The sequence below is a fragment of the Hyla sarda genome, chromosome 4, assembly GCF_029499605.1.
Source record: "Hyla sarda isolate aHylSar1 chromosome 4, aHylSar1.hap1, whole genome shotgun sequence".
NCBI classification, from domain to species: Eukaryota; Metazoa; Chordata; class Amphibia; order Anura; family Hylidae; genus Hyla; species Hyla sarda.
The window spans coordinates 272,078,891-272,096,910 of record NC_079192.1 but is presented as its reverse complement, the minus strand read 5'-3'; the positions used below and the strand labels follow the sequence as shown (position 1 = coordinate 272,096,910).

The window sequence follows — 18,020 nt, the reverse complement described above, 5'->3', positions numbered from 1 at the left end:
AATAGTGCATTTTTGGTCACTTTTTATATCATTTAAAAATGAATAAAAAGCGATCAATAAGTCCTATCAATGCAAAGATTGTACCGTTAAAAACTTCAGATCACGGCGCAAAAAATGAGCCCTCATACCGCCCCATACAATGAAAAATAAAAAAGTTATAGGGGTCAGAAGATGACAATTTTAAACGTATTAATTTTCCTGCATGTAGTTATGATTTTTTCCAGAAGTCCGACAAAGTCAAACCGATATAAGTAGGGTATCATTTTAATCATATGGACCTACAGAATAAAGATAAGGTGTCATTTTTACTGAAAAATGTACAGTGTAGAAACGGAAGCCCCCAAAAGTTACAAAACTGCGGTTTTTTTTTTTCAATTTTGTCGCACAATGATTTTTTTTCCGTTTCACCATAGATTTTTGGGCAAAATGACTGACGTCATTACAAAGTAGAATTGGTGGCGCAAAAAATAAGCCATCATATGGATTTTTAGGTGCAAAATTGAAAGAGTTATGATTTTTTAAAGGCAAGGAGCAAAAAACGAAAATGCAAAAACGGAAAAAACCCCGGTCCTTAAGGGGTTAAAAATTGTTTTCCATCGGAGTACCCCTTTAAAGGGGTATTCTATTATTTTTTATTTATTTGACTATGGTAAAGGGACTGTAAAGTTAGTGTAGTTAATAATATAATGCCTGTACCTGTGTTTTTAACAGCATGCAAAATGAGTGTCTTCTCAGGTTTTCCCAAACTGCAGTGCGACCCGAGACATTACATCACTAGTCAGGCGTTCAGAGGGAGCATGGCTTTGCTTTAATGGATGGAGTGACCAGTGAGTGGGAAGGAGATCACTCTGCAGTAAATTTTAGTTTTGCAACAGCTGGAGGCACCCTGGTCAGAAAACACTAGTCTATTGCATTGAAAGGATCACGTGTGTTTCAACGGGTGGGGTTGCTGATGTGTGGGAAGGAGAAAAAGTGACCTCACACTTACAAACAAGGAATTATAGGATTTGTAGTTGAAGAGAACAAACTCCAACAGGAAATAGTCAGTTCACAAAAATATAGTCACAATGGTTATGGTTGACTCACATAGCCATTTAGCCCCAAGACAAGAATGGGTCCTTCCTATGCATGTCCATTACTGTCTGGCAGGTACGTACTAAAGTCACCTTATTCTGGATAACCCTATTAAAAGCCAAACAGCTTGTTTCTGCAGAGTATCAGTGAAGATGTAGTTTCAGAGAGATTATTTCAGCTAATAAAAACAGCAATCTCAATAACTGAATAGTATTATTGTATCATCAATTTTCATAGCACTTTAGAGGGTGTTCAGATCATGTTAGTGATCTATGCTTAGCAAGTACACCGGGAAAAGCTCCCAGTATACATATAAGCCTATAAATGGTGTTTCATTTATCCACTGCAAAAAAGAGTATATTTTTGCAGTGGATAAAAGAACATACAAACCACACTACAAAACAATCAACATCTAGGAGACAACATGGTTTCATAGACAAGGGCTATCAAGTCAAATTAGCTAAACCTAAAACGCAAACATTTACCATGAAATTTAAAAATACAAAGACCGGTAGAATAGAAGAAAAGAAACAAAATAAAATTAAAATAATAGGATGGGAAATCTATTTATAGATTATTGTAAATACCTTGTTTTTTTTTTTTTTATAAAGCCTTTTTATGGGTACTGTAGTATTAGTACATATTAAATCACATTTTTATAATAAACAATTTAAATAATTTGTGTGTTTTTTTCCCCCTAATTTTCCATTTGATTATCTATACTTTTAAATAATCCTAAAACCCTGCAGTTTTCATTCTGGCCACTAAGCCTAACAATAAGTGGACATAGTCTGTTCTGTAAAGAAAACTTTTCAACAGTTTTTACTTTTTATTCAAATTTTGAATAATTATGAACATCAGTAAACTGTATCAGGCCATTCACAAAAGGTGATAGTAGCAGCTCCCCCCTCCATGCACATCAACCACTTTTTTTTTTATATAAAAGTCAATGAGTCCCCTCCATTCTATGGTTTCCTGCATCCATGTAGCTGCTGTGAAGCATCTAGCATTTAAATGCTGCAAACAATGGTAGAGTAGAAGCTCAGGCACTATGGCTACCCCCATAATAATGTCCCAAAAAAAGGGAAACAGACTGATGAAAAATGACATTTTTCAGCATTTGGCTCTAAGCCTATAGTGCTTTATGTCACAGTCCACATGCCATTGGCTGTGGCCATGAAGCTATTTATTCCATTTTAAACTAAAATGACAATATATATTTAGATACACCGTATATATTGGTCATACTTCAATTAGTACTGTAATTGAATCATTATATCAAAGACTGTTCACCCTAAATGGTGCTGCTGCTCCATACTGAGATGCTGTTGCTTACCATCAGGGTGCATGTCAAGAGATGTGGATTTTGCTGTTCCCATTCAGAGATGTAAAGTGCTGTTTACACCAATGTCTTGTCACAGTAACAAACTGAGCGCACAGAATACCAGCTGGGTGTAAAGTTTACATGTAGCACTGCAACATATTTTAATAAGTGGATATTTCAGCAACACCTTTTCCAGCGAATCTTTAGAGGCCATGTCTCAGCAGCAGTACAGTCAATTAGAGGGAGAGTCTATCATGTGCTGCGGCTTTAATCTTCTCCTGCTTTTTCACACTCATTAGAGCAGACAGATTTAAACCCAGAACAGCTATTTCACTAAATGTGTCTCGCCAAAGAAACTGTAAATATATTTAAAAAATTCCCCGCTTCATACCTACAGCCGTGATCACCCCCACCTCTGAGTTTAACAGCCAAGTGCATCTGTAAATCTTAACAATAGTACAGACTCCATAAAATAAGAATTTGGCCCTTGCAACCAGAATAAATGTTTTGTTTTTATAAAAAAAAAAATTTAAGAACCACACCAGCAATATTCCTGCAGTGTAATTTATGTAATCTCACCTCAGTTTCATAAATACATTTTGAGCCCTTTTATTATTGCAGATGGGTAAATTGACAATATTCTCAGACACCAAGTTTATTACATCGAAATAGTTGTAATCAAATCAATCCGTGCAGCAACCTCATTGCTGCCCTATGTTAGAGACCAGTAGTGCAGTGATAGAGTAGGTAAGTCCATACAATGATTAGATGCAGAGTTAAACACCTCCTGTGACTGTGTGCAGATTCTCTAGTGTGGCTTCATACTAGAGAGATCTGACAGGGAGAATCCTATCACAAGGAGACCGGCTGAAGCTTCATCTCATAGGAATACACAGATATTTTATAAAGTGAGCCAAAACAGGTATACACAAGAGCTTACACCAGTAGTCATAAATTATTGCCACAAGATAAAATGATACTCTAAAATGTAGTTCAATAGGTGTATACCTACCAGTGATACTCTGTCTTCTAACAGCCAAAGATCCATCTGGTGCTTTCATCTGGGAAGCAGACTTCGTGTAAGGACCTTCATCTGTTAAGAAAACCAAATCAAATGTTAAGTTGGTTGCAACTGCTAAGAAATGCATGCGCTTCTTTTCAACATAAACATGCCACAGAAGTAAAGTGCACATCACTAAAGGAATTACTGCATTTATTTTGACATCTGTACAGCGATGTGTAATAGTTTTGTCTGGAAAGCAATGTGATCACATCCCGCTAAATGGCATGTAATTGAGGCAGCATCATTTATCTTAAATTGTGTGTGAATAATAGAACATAAGGAATACATATAGTGTGGCAGGGATCAAAGTGATAGGCTAAACAACTAGATGTGTGAAACCTCTTTTATATGCTTTCAGAATTTGCCAAATACCAGGGTGCAGACAAAAGGCACAATAAATAGCCTGGACCAACTTAAGATAGGAAATTATACTAGGGGGCCCCTGTATTGTATCCCATAAAACAGCAAAATGCCCTAGCAGTGCCAGCGGTGTTGTATTTTTATGGGTTTGTAGTGGACATTATTGTGCCCCACAAATTACTTTTTAAGAATATGTACCCACTGGCAATTCTTCTGCTGAGTCAGCCCAAACCTAGGTGAACAGAGAAGGGGTATTCCACAATGTACATCATAGACTTCACTTTTAATAGAAGGGGAAAGGTAATGTGGCAATATCCTGGAAAAGCATAGGAGCTAAATATATACTGTAATAACATCTGCAGTGAAAAACCATAAAAGGTAAAAAAAAAACAAAAAAAACTATTAACTATTTCAAATCCAAATATAATTGTATGTGACAATAGAAAAACCCCCAATACGCTAATTATTTTACATAACAGGTAATACAGAGAAGCAATAATACAGAAAATGTTTTAGACTACTGGAACAAATTATGTTATGCATCGGAAGATGTGTAAGTGTGTGTGTGTATATGGTGTTTAGATGCATTCTTTCCTTTTAACTCCTAAATGATAGCAGAAAGTAGCTTGCATGTCTTTGCTCAGCCTTTATGTTTACAAGCTTGTATGCTGCCCTTTTTCTACTAAGGCCAGAGGCTCAAATAAATGTATTATTACAGTGTTATTAAAAAGAGCACGAATAATGAGAGCAATTTGGTGCACAATAATAGTTAGATTTGATTTGTAAATTAAAGATAAATATCACAATATCTTAATATCACTGTACTATGGTGCAATGTAATTAACCCTGTTCACATGGCTGCCAAAAGTATAATAATTTAGAATAGAACAACAAAACACCATAAATAAACCTAGTCTACAGTCTGGTAAAGTGATCGAAACATTCAACATTAGTCATATTTACACTAGTAGTATGGCTGCCATTTTTTAAGATGTGGACATTGCTATATGGTTTGTGTAAAAGAGGTTCTGTCACCAAAGTCACTTGCACTAACCTGTTGATATAGGCTTGTATTGCAGGTGACACTGATGACAATTATACTAAGAGGTCCCGGTCTCTGTTCCGCCACAATCCCTGTTCTCCTGGATATGCAAATAACCTGCTTAGTGCACGTGGGGAGGGGGACCTTTCCAAGTTCCTCATGCATGGCGACTTCCAGACAGCAATCCACAGAATAAAGCCTCCCCCTGTGCTGGTTACCATGCTGCAGAATGGAGCTCCACTCTGCATGCAAAATATCCACGGCCACCACTGTTATTCTAGAGTTGAGCTCATTTTGTAGCATAGGAAGCTCAACACAGGGAAGGAGGCGTTACTTTGTGGATTGCCAGATGGACGTCACTGTGCACGTGGACCTTGGGAATGTTACTCTCCACCCATGCACCAAGAAAGCCATCTGCATATTCAGAAGAACAGGGATTGCGGCAGAAGGTATCATCGTCATAAGTGTCACCCACACTACAAGCCTGTACCAACCGGTTAGTGCAGGTGAAACAGATGAAAGATTCCCTTTAAGATTCTGTACATTGTAATATTTGTCCAGATTAGGATCTGAGGAGATAATATGCCTCCTTGGGGAGACCGACAATCTAGCATAGGAAGTCTTGCTTCTTAAGTATGCAGAAATGGAGCTTGCTCTCTAGTGCCACTTACAGTATTAGGTGGCAGAGCAGCTGTGGGCTGGGTCTGGTTTTGCAACTCAACTCATAAAAAGTTAACTGCAATACCAAGCATAATCTATGGAAAATTGTGGATCAGTTTCTGGAAAGAACCATATTCTTTATTCTTAAATCATCATTAAAGGGGTATTTCAGGAAAAAAAATGATTTTAAGATCAACTGGCTCCAGAAAGTTAATCAGATTTGTAAATAACATCTATTAAAAAAATCTTATCCCTTCCAATAGTTATCAGCTGCTGACGTTGAGTTGTTCCTTTCTGTCTGACAACAGTTACTCTGCTGACACCTCTGTCTGTCTCAGGAACTGTCCGGAGCATAAGAGGTTTGCTATGGGGATTTGCTCCTACTCTGGACAGCTCCCAAGACAGGTGTCATTAGAGACCAGTTAGATAGAAAATAACTCATCTTCAGCAGCTGATAAGTACTGGAAGGATTAATATTTTTTTTAATACAAGTAATTTACAAATCAGTTTAACTTTCTGGAGCCAGTTGATATATGAAAAAAAGTTTTTCCTGGAATACCCCTTTAATTTACCAGCATGATCCCCCAGTTCTGCTGTTGTATTGGTGCCTGGTCCCTCCTGTTTAATATTTCCTGGTCTCCAGCTCAACATGAGGAAGGCAGGTCATCAAGTAGACCCACACACCATCAGAATAGCAGCACAGAGGATTCTTAAAATCTTAATCCCAGCTAGTCCATTTTAAGTGGGGGGGGGGTGTGGGGGGGGGGGGGGCTGAACATCCCTTTTAAAGATTATTCCAACATCCAACATTTTTCCCTGATTCCCAGAATAGGGGATGAGTGTCTGATATCATGGGGTCTGACCTCTGCAACCCCCACCATCTGCCAAACAGGGACCAGACTCTCCCAGTTGATACCCCTTTAACTAAGGGTAAAAGAGTTAATCCTAATCTTACAACACTTCATTTTAAAGGGACATCAGTGACATATCAGCTAAAAGGATGCAAAAGGGAAGAGAGTTACACTAGGTCCTACTATAAACAGGTTGTTATTGATACTACCAACTCTGCTTGTAGTATCCCAAAATATCCCCTAACATTCCTCAGACCTGCCTCTGTTTAGAGCTTGTGTTCTCTGTACAAAATAAGCTGCAAACTGCACAGACCTTTACATTTTTACTAAACTATACAGTGCTTTTGGTTTCCTAAATATACAATAGATACTTTCTTAAATTATTTTGGCATAGTCCAATACTATGATTTTAAAGCCTGGTCAGTGAGGGTTCAACTTTCTGGAAGTCTACGATCATGAGGCCACCAAGAATAAAAACCTTAGGTCAGATTTAGAAATACATCAATACAGGAATATATGTGTATACTCCATAGTTAATGCGCCTTGAATATCTTCAAGGCAGCATTAGAGTAGCACCTGTGAGGCCATGCACCTTATTAGCCAACTCAGGTGGGGCTTGCAGCTTGCCTCCCTCCTCCCATGTGGGCTCAGTCACGCTGGAGGGTACCTGGGAGGAGGCTGTGAGTCGACCGAATGCTGCCGTAATTGCCCACTGGCCCCTGTTTTGCTTATCACGCACAGGTAGGATTAGCGTTAGGTCCCGCGCCATTTTGAGAAACCTTGGCGTTGGTGTGCGGGCTCTGGTGTGTCCTTCATATAAGGATACACTGGCGAATGTCTCAATTTTAACATCAGTGTTGAGGGATAGCCAATGTCATTGTATACATCTACCACAGTAGTGCACCCATATTCCTGTATTGTATTATTCTAATTGTTACACATCCACACCGTCTATCTGGTGTAGGATTCTATTGTGGCACTTGTAGTCTGCTGCAGGCATCCTCCATTGTATGCATTTTTATGCTGGGGATCGCCCTTAGCAACGGACTACAAGGGCAGGATCTGCTCCCCCAGTATAAATGCACAACCGCATTTGGGGTTGAGCACCTCCAGCCATTTGAGACCACGTTTTTTGTTGTTTGTTTCAGATTTAGAAATACATCACAAATGAAAAGGGTCATAAGAGTATTCTGCAAACTATAGCAGGGGCAGAGCTGGATATGTGAGGTGCGCTGTAACATATTAGATGTCTATTTGATAGTAACCTCCCGATTTCCACATTGGCCACAGTTACAACATATTTAATCTGTAGCTGAAGAATCTGTGGTCTCTGCATGCATCAAAGGGCTTATCTGCCCTTAAAAAAAAAAAAAAAAAAAAGAAGTTTAAAGGGTGGATATTCTCTTTCACAAATCCTATGCAGAGGAAGCTCTGATAAAAAGCTTCCAGAAGACACAGCTTAAAGGGATTTACCAACAATAAAACCTATTTTCAACTATAATAAATTAGCAATTATGGGTAAACAAAGTTATTTTACTACCTTTCTGTAGTATTTCATGCTTTCCTTCTTCTTTTGATGCAAGGTGTCTGCTATGTTGTCTTCATTATTCCAACTTTCTGGTGTACATCTTGTAAGAAACGTTGTGTTCCTGTGCACATTCTAGCCAGGAATTCAGCCAACTTTATTTCTCTCCCACTATGTGGTAGTGGTTATAGTCAAGGTGGTGTAATAGGATGAAGATAGAGTTGGCTAAACTCCAGAATAGAGTGTATACAGGAACATGATGTACACCAGACACTGGAGAATGATCAATAACTTGGATTATAAATTCCCAATTCTTTTGTTCGCAGGAAAGATAAGCTGCCTAGCTGTGGGTCTGGCAGCAGGTTTTACACTATTTCTATTAGTTCTGTATGTATGGTCAACTTCAGGGGCAACTTCCATACACTGGATCTACCATAAGAAATCTACTTTACTACAACAGGATAATGGTGGTTATCACAAGGGCCAATATCTGCTCAACTCATTCCTTATCCTCATTTCAAGCCAGACAACAGCTATAAGTTATCTACTTTTTTTTATGGGCAAAAAGGGAAGGTGACATAGACATCCCCTGATAAGGTGGCACAAATTTCACTTTATTAATTATTATGGTAATTATTTCCTACTCCCAGATCCAACCTTAGAACAATCTTTAGGAGACTACTTCTAATTCAACATAAACTGAACCTAGGCTTTTACTTATCAGAGGGCATCACAAAGGTATAAAGATATCGAAAGTGGCACTAGGCCATTAGCTGCTGTGTGGAATAAAAAATATGCCTTATAATAATCTGATCAAAATCATCTACATTACTGTTTCTAACAGATGACAACAGATGACCTTTACTGCAAAGTGAAATTAACCATTACATTGTATGACAAAAACAGACCAACCCTTCAGCTTTTCGCTATTGCTATATACAGCAGCATTAATCCGTATACAAAACACCAGAACCTTGATGGCAATGTAAAGGGAAATTCTGAATAGTGTTATTATTGCATAGAAACTCTCAAAAAAAGCGGACAAAACCCATTATAAATCAGTGGGATCCATCATAGCTGTCATGGCTCGATTACGAACAAAAGCCAAGGTGCTAGTGTGAACAAAGCCTTGGGGAGCCTTTACATGGTTTGTTTGTATTTTTTAATGCAGTATGATTATTCTTAAAATTCTATCATGATTGATTCTATTCAGTTCTTTGAGACTCATACTGGTGCAAAGTAGCATTAGTCTGCATCAGTTCCATCAGGACCAGTTTTTCTTTTAACAGAATTAATCTGTCAATTTTCATTTATTATTGAGGTCTATAAGCAAAATGTTGAAATAAAAACTAGGGAAACTGAATGTTACAGAGCAAAACACATGTTGTGGGGGTCGTCCACGTAACAGATTGGTGCCTGTCAAAGTATTACCATGTTTCACCTGTGTGACACACTATTACTATGTCTTATTAGTGATCGGAAATACTTTTAGCGTCACGCACTATAAACATGCCAAAGAAAAAGATGTAAACTTCTGAGAATAACACTAAAGATTTAGGCACTATTATAAGAGATCACCACACGAATGCCTTCTTGTAAAGCCGCAAGCAAACAATGCACCATCATACAAAACTGTAGAGTCTAATACTTGTGATCAACCCTAAGCAGGGAACTTACCAGTCTCCATCGGCATACTCTGGTTGAAGCCACAGAGGAGGGCCATCACTACGCCTATTCTACACAACCTGAATGGATCAAATCCAGATGTGCTATCACCTCAGAAATATCCGGCTCTGCCTTTCTTCCATTAAGCGTAGACTAATAATGCATCTGCGCCATTTTGCATATGTTCATCCATAGCTTGGTAAAATCCATACTGCCTTTTAGAGGGAATATGCGTTGAAGTTACAGTGTTAGGTTGCAGGTCCCCTTAGAAATCGGCATAGCAGTAGAAGGCTTTATGCCTGGCTGTAACCCTGCTCAGAGCCTGGTCTGCACAGACTAGTTTTAATTTAGCTCCTGGTCTCAGCATGCAGATACTTGGCAGCTGTAACACATATCCATTGCTGCATTGATATTTCTCCTCCTCCTCCTCCACTCATCTCACAGCAGATTAATACTTGCAAGCTGACAAATCTGAATAGATATGAAGGTATACAATGCATACTAATATATCATATATTTGTTCCAGTTCATATTAACTATAGGCCTAGATGGGGGAGGGGGGTGAAGACAATTGGACAGTAGATGTGTCAGTTCTCCAATAAAAGCAGGTAAGTGAATCAGAGTCCCACAAGCTTTTTCATCTCAAATACATCTTAATGCTACTGTTCTGCTACAGCAACAGAGCTGCACAGAGAACAGCTTTTAGGGGGGCAATAAAATACATGCATTAGCTGCTGCGACAGTCAGTGACTGAACGCCACAAATCTCTTTTGCTGCTGCAATATTAGTGTCATCTTTATGGAAAGTCATCTTTTCCCCTCTGCAGTAGGCTCCTCCTAAAACAAAGCTTGGCTGTAAACATTTTGGCACAGATATAAATTCTAGATATAACCTTAATGTAAAAGGCCTAAAACAATGCCAGACACAGGTACAATGGAATATACAGTAAATATGGCAGAGAAATAGAACTGCATGTATTAAGGGCGAAAGGTAACTGGAAGCAAACTGGAAGCTGTGGGGGATGAACCTTTTCTATAAACCGAGGTGTATTATATTTATAGTAACAACACAATGGCCTACATTTATCAATCTGTCCAAGGAAAAAAAAACTGGTGTGGCCCATAACAACCAATCACAGCTAGGCTTCCATTTTACCAGAGCTAGTTAAAGTATTAAAGCTAAGCTGTGATTGGTTGTTATGGGCAACATCAGACAGATTTTGTCTCCGACAGATTGATAGATGTGGCCCAATATGTGAGCCAGTGGTATATATAATACACTGATCTTTGTAAGAATGGCAAACACCTCGCTCATTTGCCTATGTATCATATTCAGATGCTGGATAGTGATATAGGCTATGTTACATTCAATGTGAATCCCTTAGGGCCCATTTACACTACAGAATATCCAGATAAATTCATGGCGGAATTCCATGCCCAGCATGTACTGCCTGAATCAGTCGGCGCTAAAGCCGCTCAGACATGCACAGTCTCCTTTGACAGCAATGCATTTCGCTGGTTAACACCAACACATAAGGCCCCATGTACTATTGAAGTTCTCAGTAAATTTAGGTGGGGGGGAGATATTGGGACATACATTTCACTTTTTTTTTTTTAAACATAATTTTATTGAATTTAATAATATAACCAACAAACAGCAAAGGCGAAATCACCCCTGACAATCGTGACAGAATTAGTACAGAGATAAGACAGATAAGAAACATCACGAAGCAATGTGGAACACTAGTGTCCCAAAAGTGCTAGCAAAACAGATGCCCACCACCCCACCCTCCCAACCTCCCCAGCTCACATTCAACCCCCAGATGGTGTCAAAACGCTGAAAACAAAAAGGTAAGTAATTAGGTTACCTCACAAACACAAAAAGGGTCAAATAGTCCTGTTAAGAACTCCGCTGAACTCCTCCGCAGATACTATGTAGAGTCAGTGAACGGAGTCAAAACCCTAACTACCTCTGCATCAGACAAAAATGGAGAGATAAAGGTCAACCATTTAAAAAAAAAAAAAAAAAAAAAAAAAAAAAAAGGATTTAGACGATTTCTCAGCAGTCATCCCCAACTCTAATTGGTCCATAAGCAAATAACATTTCACATGTCGAAGCACCTCCTCAGTCGTTGGCATATCAGAAACAAGCCAGTGGGCCAACAAAGAGAGCAGAAAGTTTGTCATAAAGAATTATTTTTCTCAGTAACAACTAAATGAAATTGTACAAACAAAGAAGAAAGAGTTGGCAAATACTAAATCTTGTATATCAAGAATTCATGATTCAAAAGGGTACAAATTTTATTAAAGGAGTACTCTGGTGCAAAATTATTTTATCCCACTGTAAAGCTTTCAAGAAGTTATATAATATTGTCAATTTAAATCAATATAGAATATTTTATCAAATGGGGAGGGGAGAGCATGAGGTAGGGGAGGGGGTGAGGAGGAGGGAGCCAATATAGGGCATACTATCATATCACAGTTCCAAACCGAGCCCTTAAACGCCATTCTGTACAAGAAAAAAACAGTGGAACACGTGGGGTTCAATTCCCTGGGGGCATATTTTTGTATCTTCTCTCACCCACAACTTTATCACTTTAACACTTTGTAGTGTATTACTTTAGGGAATGTGGTATTCTTTTTTTGTATTTCTGGGTATTCCTTTTCTTGTAAAAGGATTGGGTTCAAGGGCTCAGTTTGGAATTATAGTGTGTTCTGGTAAATTTATAGATATACTCTACTTATTAGCTCTTACAGCACTTTTTGCACTTCATGGAGGTGGCTCATGGAATGATTGTTTACATTGTGTAATGTGAAATGTGTGTGCATGTGCGTCTTAGTGTTTTTTTTTACTATCGAAAGAAGAAATGCTCACGGCACTCGATGCACTGGCATAAAAGGTGCTTCTTTATTTCAAACCAAAGGATTCACAAACATCGGGAGTGGAGACAAGAGGGTCAGGTCAACGACAGTTTCGCCGCTCCTGCGGCTTCTACTGGACCAGGTCCAGTAGAAGCTGCAGGAGCGGTGAAACGGTCGTTGACCTGACCCTCTTGTCTCCACTCCCAATGTTTGTGAATCCTTTGGTTTGAAATAAAGAAGCACCTTTTATGCCAGCGCATCGAGTGCCTTGAGCATTTCTTCTTTCAATTGTTTGACATGTGGATCTTGTGCTAGGGCCACTGAGCACCGAAAGATTGGATTTGGGGTTGCGACAGCTCTAATAATCCGGCACCTCTACAGTTAGCGGGTAACAGATGGTGGACATTCATATAGCAGTGCCGCCCCACATCTGTATTGTGTGTTTTTTTTACTATGTTAGTACATTTTTTGTTGTTACATCATTAAAATTTGTACTCTTTTGAATAATGATTTGTTGGGTGTGCAAGAGTTCGTATTTGTCAGTATTTGTTTGTACATTGCCTTTCTGACATTTTGTTTCTTTGCACCCTGTTCATTATTAAAGGGGTACTCCGGTGCTTAAACATCTTATCCCCTATCCAAAGGATAGGGGATAAGATGCCTGATCGCGGGAGTCCCGCCGCTGGGGACCCCCGGGATCATGCACGCGGCACCCCATTTGTAATCAGTCCCCGGAGTGTGTTCGCTCCGGGTCTGATTATGGGCAACTACAGGGCGGGCGGCGTGTGGCGTCACGTCTGCGCCAGCGTGTGACATCACGCTCCGCCCCTCAATGCAAGCCTACAGGAGGATGCATAATAGCTATCACGCCCCCTCCCGTAGGCTTGCATTGCGGGGCGGAGCGAACACGCTCCGGGGACTGATTACAAATGGGGTGCCGCGTGCATGATCCCGGGGGTCCCCAGCGGCGGGACTCCCGCGATCAGGCATCTTATCCCCTATCCTTTGGATAGGGGATAAGATGTTTAAGCACCGGAGAACCCCTTTAAGGGTGGTGCAATTTAATTCTCTCATCTATAGTAACTAAATGGCATGACATTTTTTTAAGAAGACTACTTAGAAAGTTGCTTAGTATTATATTTAGGAAACAACAACAACAACAAAAAAAAAGGACAAAAATGGTCCATATAAAAAGTACAATGCAAAAAGGATATTTCAAAGGTTTCCAGAGCCTTTAAAATTACTAGCTGTTTCTGTTTTCAATCATTTTAGGTAAATTATTATATTCCATTATAGTCTTTTGAAGAAATTCTACTCAGTACATATTAATCGAGGTGAAAGGTCTTTGGATTTGAAAAAGTATAATTCCAGCAATTTCCATGTTACACATAATGTAATGTGCTCGTTATTAAAATTATAACAAGCCCATCAAAACACACATATCAAACTGTATGTGGTCACATTTAGGTAAAAATAGGTCTAATCACTAACAGATACACCCGCTGGGGGAGATTTATGCACTTGACAATAGCAACCAATTAGACTGCTTTATTTATGTTTCAGAGGTCTTTTTGATAATGAAAGAAGCAATCTGATTGGTTACTATGGGTAACGCACAGGTTTAAAAAAATCTCCCCCATTCTACTTGAAGTACAAGGATAACCATAAGGAGCAAGTCACCAACCTGAAAGTTTCTCCCCCCTCCCAAGAGGAAAGTTCACGTAGTGTATTTATATTGTGTTTGGAAGGTCAGGAAAAACACATTGTAAAGTAAAACAACAATTAAATTGCAGTAGAAACATGTTTTTATTCAAAAATTTGCAATGCTGTTTTAAGAGAGGAATCCCATCTTTGAATTTTTACTCGTTGTATCTGCACCTGTTTAAACTTCAGTAACACTAGAAAACCATAGTGATTTATGGTAAAAACACAGTTCTTGCAATTAATTTTTTCCTCTGACCTTCCAAAAGCAAGAATCCCATGAGAAAACACATGTGAACCCAGTGTTAGACTTTGGCAGCATGAACCAGAAGGAGGATGAATATTAATTTCAGCTATGAATACTCCTCTGAAAGCTTGGTCTTTGATGCTGTTATATGTGTCCAGGTTATTTATTAAGTTAATAAAAACCAATATTGGGCATATACAAGACCAAACCGACAGAAAAAGGTATTTAGTGGAACTCATTAGACTGAGGGCTGGGTAGTCAAGCTAGGTGCCTGCCTAGGGCTTTACTGTCTACCTGGCTAGTACCAGGGAATCCCAACATTCTGTTATTTTCCCAATACTGTGCTTGCTGCTGCCTCTGGTGCCCTCACAGCTAAAGTTATCCCACCCCCTGTACTCCTCTATGACTGGTGCCTTGGTGTTTTGCACCAGTGTCTCTTGGCCCTCAAAGCCAACTGCCACCTATACGAGGAAGACCTATTAGTCCTTTTCCGCAAAGTTCAGATGCCCGCACAGGGATAAGAGGGTGAAAGCCAGAAGGCTACTTAGACAATGTCCATGGACGTGGCCCAAAGTCAAACAGGTTAGGGCCCCAAACACCTTGTCCAAGCCCTGCTTGGACTGACAACTTAAAGTCTGTATGTACTCTTTGCTACGTCTTTATAATTCACATAGAAACTTGTTTAAGGTTTGTAGCAGTGCATTTATTTCTTCTGCAATGCAAATTCCCTCTCAACAATGCCTAGGGGCACACTCGTTTGGCAGGACACAAATCCTCCATTTTCTTTATCCTTTTCCAGCCTGCTGAGTGTTTGAAGAGTATCCCCAGCTGAAAATGGGCTTAGAAAACGGCACACAAACATAAAGATTCTTGAACTTCAGTACAAAAACTACTATGTGCAAAGAAGCCAAATACTGCCGTTAGGGATAAATCTTTTGGATGCTATCTTTTTCTTGCTTTTATAAAGATTTGCACAGCAGAAATGGTGTAATTTCGGTCTCCTGTTACATCCTGCTTTTTTGAATGTCTTGTGGACAGTGGGGGTCAAGTCTAATATAAAACCTACAGTACTCCTTGACAAGATTTAACAGTTTAGTTACAGGGGAATTCTATCTACGACAAGTGCCTATAGGAAGCTTTATCAGATCTAATACACTATATTTGTTCTAAGTAACACTTTTCTTATGTATGTGATTTAGCATACAAACTACATTCTTTACATTGCTTCTAGATACCAAAGTTGAACTGGAAGACCATGTTTGTACAACGATTTTTGGGATATTTTCCTGATTTTCTGGTTTTCTAAATCTTTCCCATTAAGTTCAATTGGAAAACAGCTTTTTATCCCCACAGAGTTTAGTTTTATGGCCCTAAGGTTAGGTTTCCACACATGTTTCTTTCTGGCGGATTTTTGAAAACTGCCACTCCAGTTTTTGAGCCAAAGTCAGAGGAGAGCCAGCCGGAAGGAGAAGTATACGTCCTTACTTTATATATTCCAATTCTATTGAATACACTACTGGCTTTGACCCAATAACTGCAGTTGCAGATTTACAAAAAAAATGCAAGTAAAAAACCTGTGTGGCAAACTAGCCTAAATGAACTTCTATTGGTTTGTTTTTGGCACAAAAATTTCACTTTTTCACAGTTTTGGAGTTATAGATCTTGCTGTAACACCCCTAAAAAAATAAAAAACAATACAAAAAATTATCCCAAAAAATGGTGTTTGAACATAGCCTGACATACAACAGAATACAGATGATATTCATCTGTGAAGAGTACATTAGATTTTACTCACACCTAGTTACAATTGCAGTACTTAAAATGTATTATAGTTTTTGTTACATTACATAATAAATATTAAGATTAGTACTACAACAATAGCCACACAACTGTATTGCCCAAAGTGCTTTGTATCGCCACAACTGATTTAAGAGTGGGGAGATCACAAATATGGGTACAATTTAACGGTAGTCTTCTCACCGCACATGGTTAAATTTTCAATTTAAAGACCTTCCAAATGATCAAATGCAGGTGCGACAAGAAAGCTGAAAATCAGTTCTGATAACTAGCTTTTTAAGATAAAAATGACTAATTTCCATTTAGGATATTTTTCCAGTGCTAAAAGAGGAGAATTATTTTGAATCATATTTTAGAATCATTTTGCATAACTATTTGGAAGCCCTTTATAGACCTTAAATCTCCTTATTTGTTGTAAAAGCGCATGTCATCTTTACTGTCATTATCACAAGTGCTATGATAAGCTGGGGCTCAGAAATACATGCACTACAGTTTAAAGTTAAACTTCCTTTACTTACAGGGAGCAGTGAGCTAAGGCCTGATCAAGTCCTATCAAGTAAAAAGACATTAAAGGGATCATCAAAAGCAAATGGAAAGATATGGATAATGTACAAGAAGCAGAGCTCCTGCCAAGATAAAGAGAGAGATCAGAAGTAATAGACTTGTAATTTCTCTGGTAAATATTACATTTGATATGTCAGTTATAGAAATTTGGTTTTGAAGAGATCATTAGGAAAGCACAAATTACAAGAATAAGCCTAGGAAATATGGCAGATTATTATAATGACTATAAATTATATTTAGTCATTTCTGACATAAGATTAAGTCATTTCTGAGTTAGGCCCCTTTCACACTGCCGTTGTGCCCCATTGGAAAATGTCCATTAGGCTCTTTTTTTTTTGCCTTTAGCATCATTTATCCGGACGGGGCACAACGGGGCACAACGGGGCACAACGGGGCACAACGGGTAACAATGGGTCCCGTTATGGAGTCCGTCGAGCGCCATTGAGTAGCAGTAGAAAAAGACGTTGCATGATGTATTTTTTCTCCCGCTAATTTTCTCCTGGTTCCCTATTGTGCGTTGCACTGCCGTGTCACAACAGCAGTGTGAAAGAAGCCTAAGACCTAAGTGACATCAAAACCAGACAAAAAGTGTCCAAGCACCAGAGGATGACACCAATCTGAGCAAGCCTGATCCAGATTATCCATTGCAGCAACCCATCTGGACAACACTATACCCTTCTTATATATAATAATATAGTTTCATCTCATGAAGAGCAAGAAAGTCTGCAACACAGTTAAGTTAAATTTCTGACTTTAATTGTGTCAGAGTAAAGTGGAAACAGAAAGGAAAAGTGTGATGATCATTTTGCGCTACATGCGCTTTATCCTGGCTCTAAAAGTGACCCAATTCACACAAATGTTAAATGAGCAGCCGTAATTTTGTTATGCTTACAAAAGGCCCCTAGCAGAGTTAAAGGGGGTACGCCCATGGAAAACTGTTTTATTTAAATCAACTGGTGCCAGAAAGATAAACAGATTTGTAAATCACTTCTATTAAAAAATTTTAATCCTTCCAGTACTTTTTAGGGGCTGTATACTAAAGAGAAGTCCAAAAAAGAAATGCCTTTCCTCTGATGTCATGACCACAGTGCTCTCTGCTGTCCATTTTAGGAACTGTCCAGAGCAGCATATGTTTGCTATTGGGATTTTCTCCTGCTGTCAACAGTTCCTAAAATGGACAGAAGAGGTCAGCAGAGAGCACTGTGGTCATGGCATCAGAGGAAATGCATTTCTTTCTGGGATTTCTCTTTAGTATACAGCCCCTAAAAAGTACTGGAAGGATTACG

General features: G+C 38.9%; 1 protein-coding gene across 20 annotated transcripts in view; it reads right to left on the bottom strand.

Moving 5' to 3' along the window:
* The window catches only part of GRIP1 (glutamate receptor interacting protein 1), a 598,139-nt gene that overhangs the window by 154,434 nt on the left and 425,685 nt on the right, over positions 1-18,020 (bottom strand). For 18 of the 20 annotated variants that reach the window (XM_056574218.1, XM_056574202.1, XM_056574225.1 and 15 more), the window contains one exon: positions 3,411-3,491. In XM_056574218.1, the coding sequence (XP_056430193.1) occupies positions 3,411-3,491 (81 nt within the window). Of the gene's footprint in view, positions 1-3,410; positions 3,492-9,576; positions 9,798-18,020 lie in introns of those variants that run through there. The other 2 variants (XM_056574219.1, XM_056574204.1) reach the window with 2 other exon arrangements.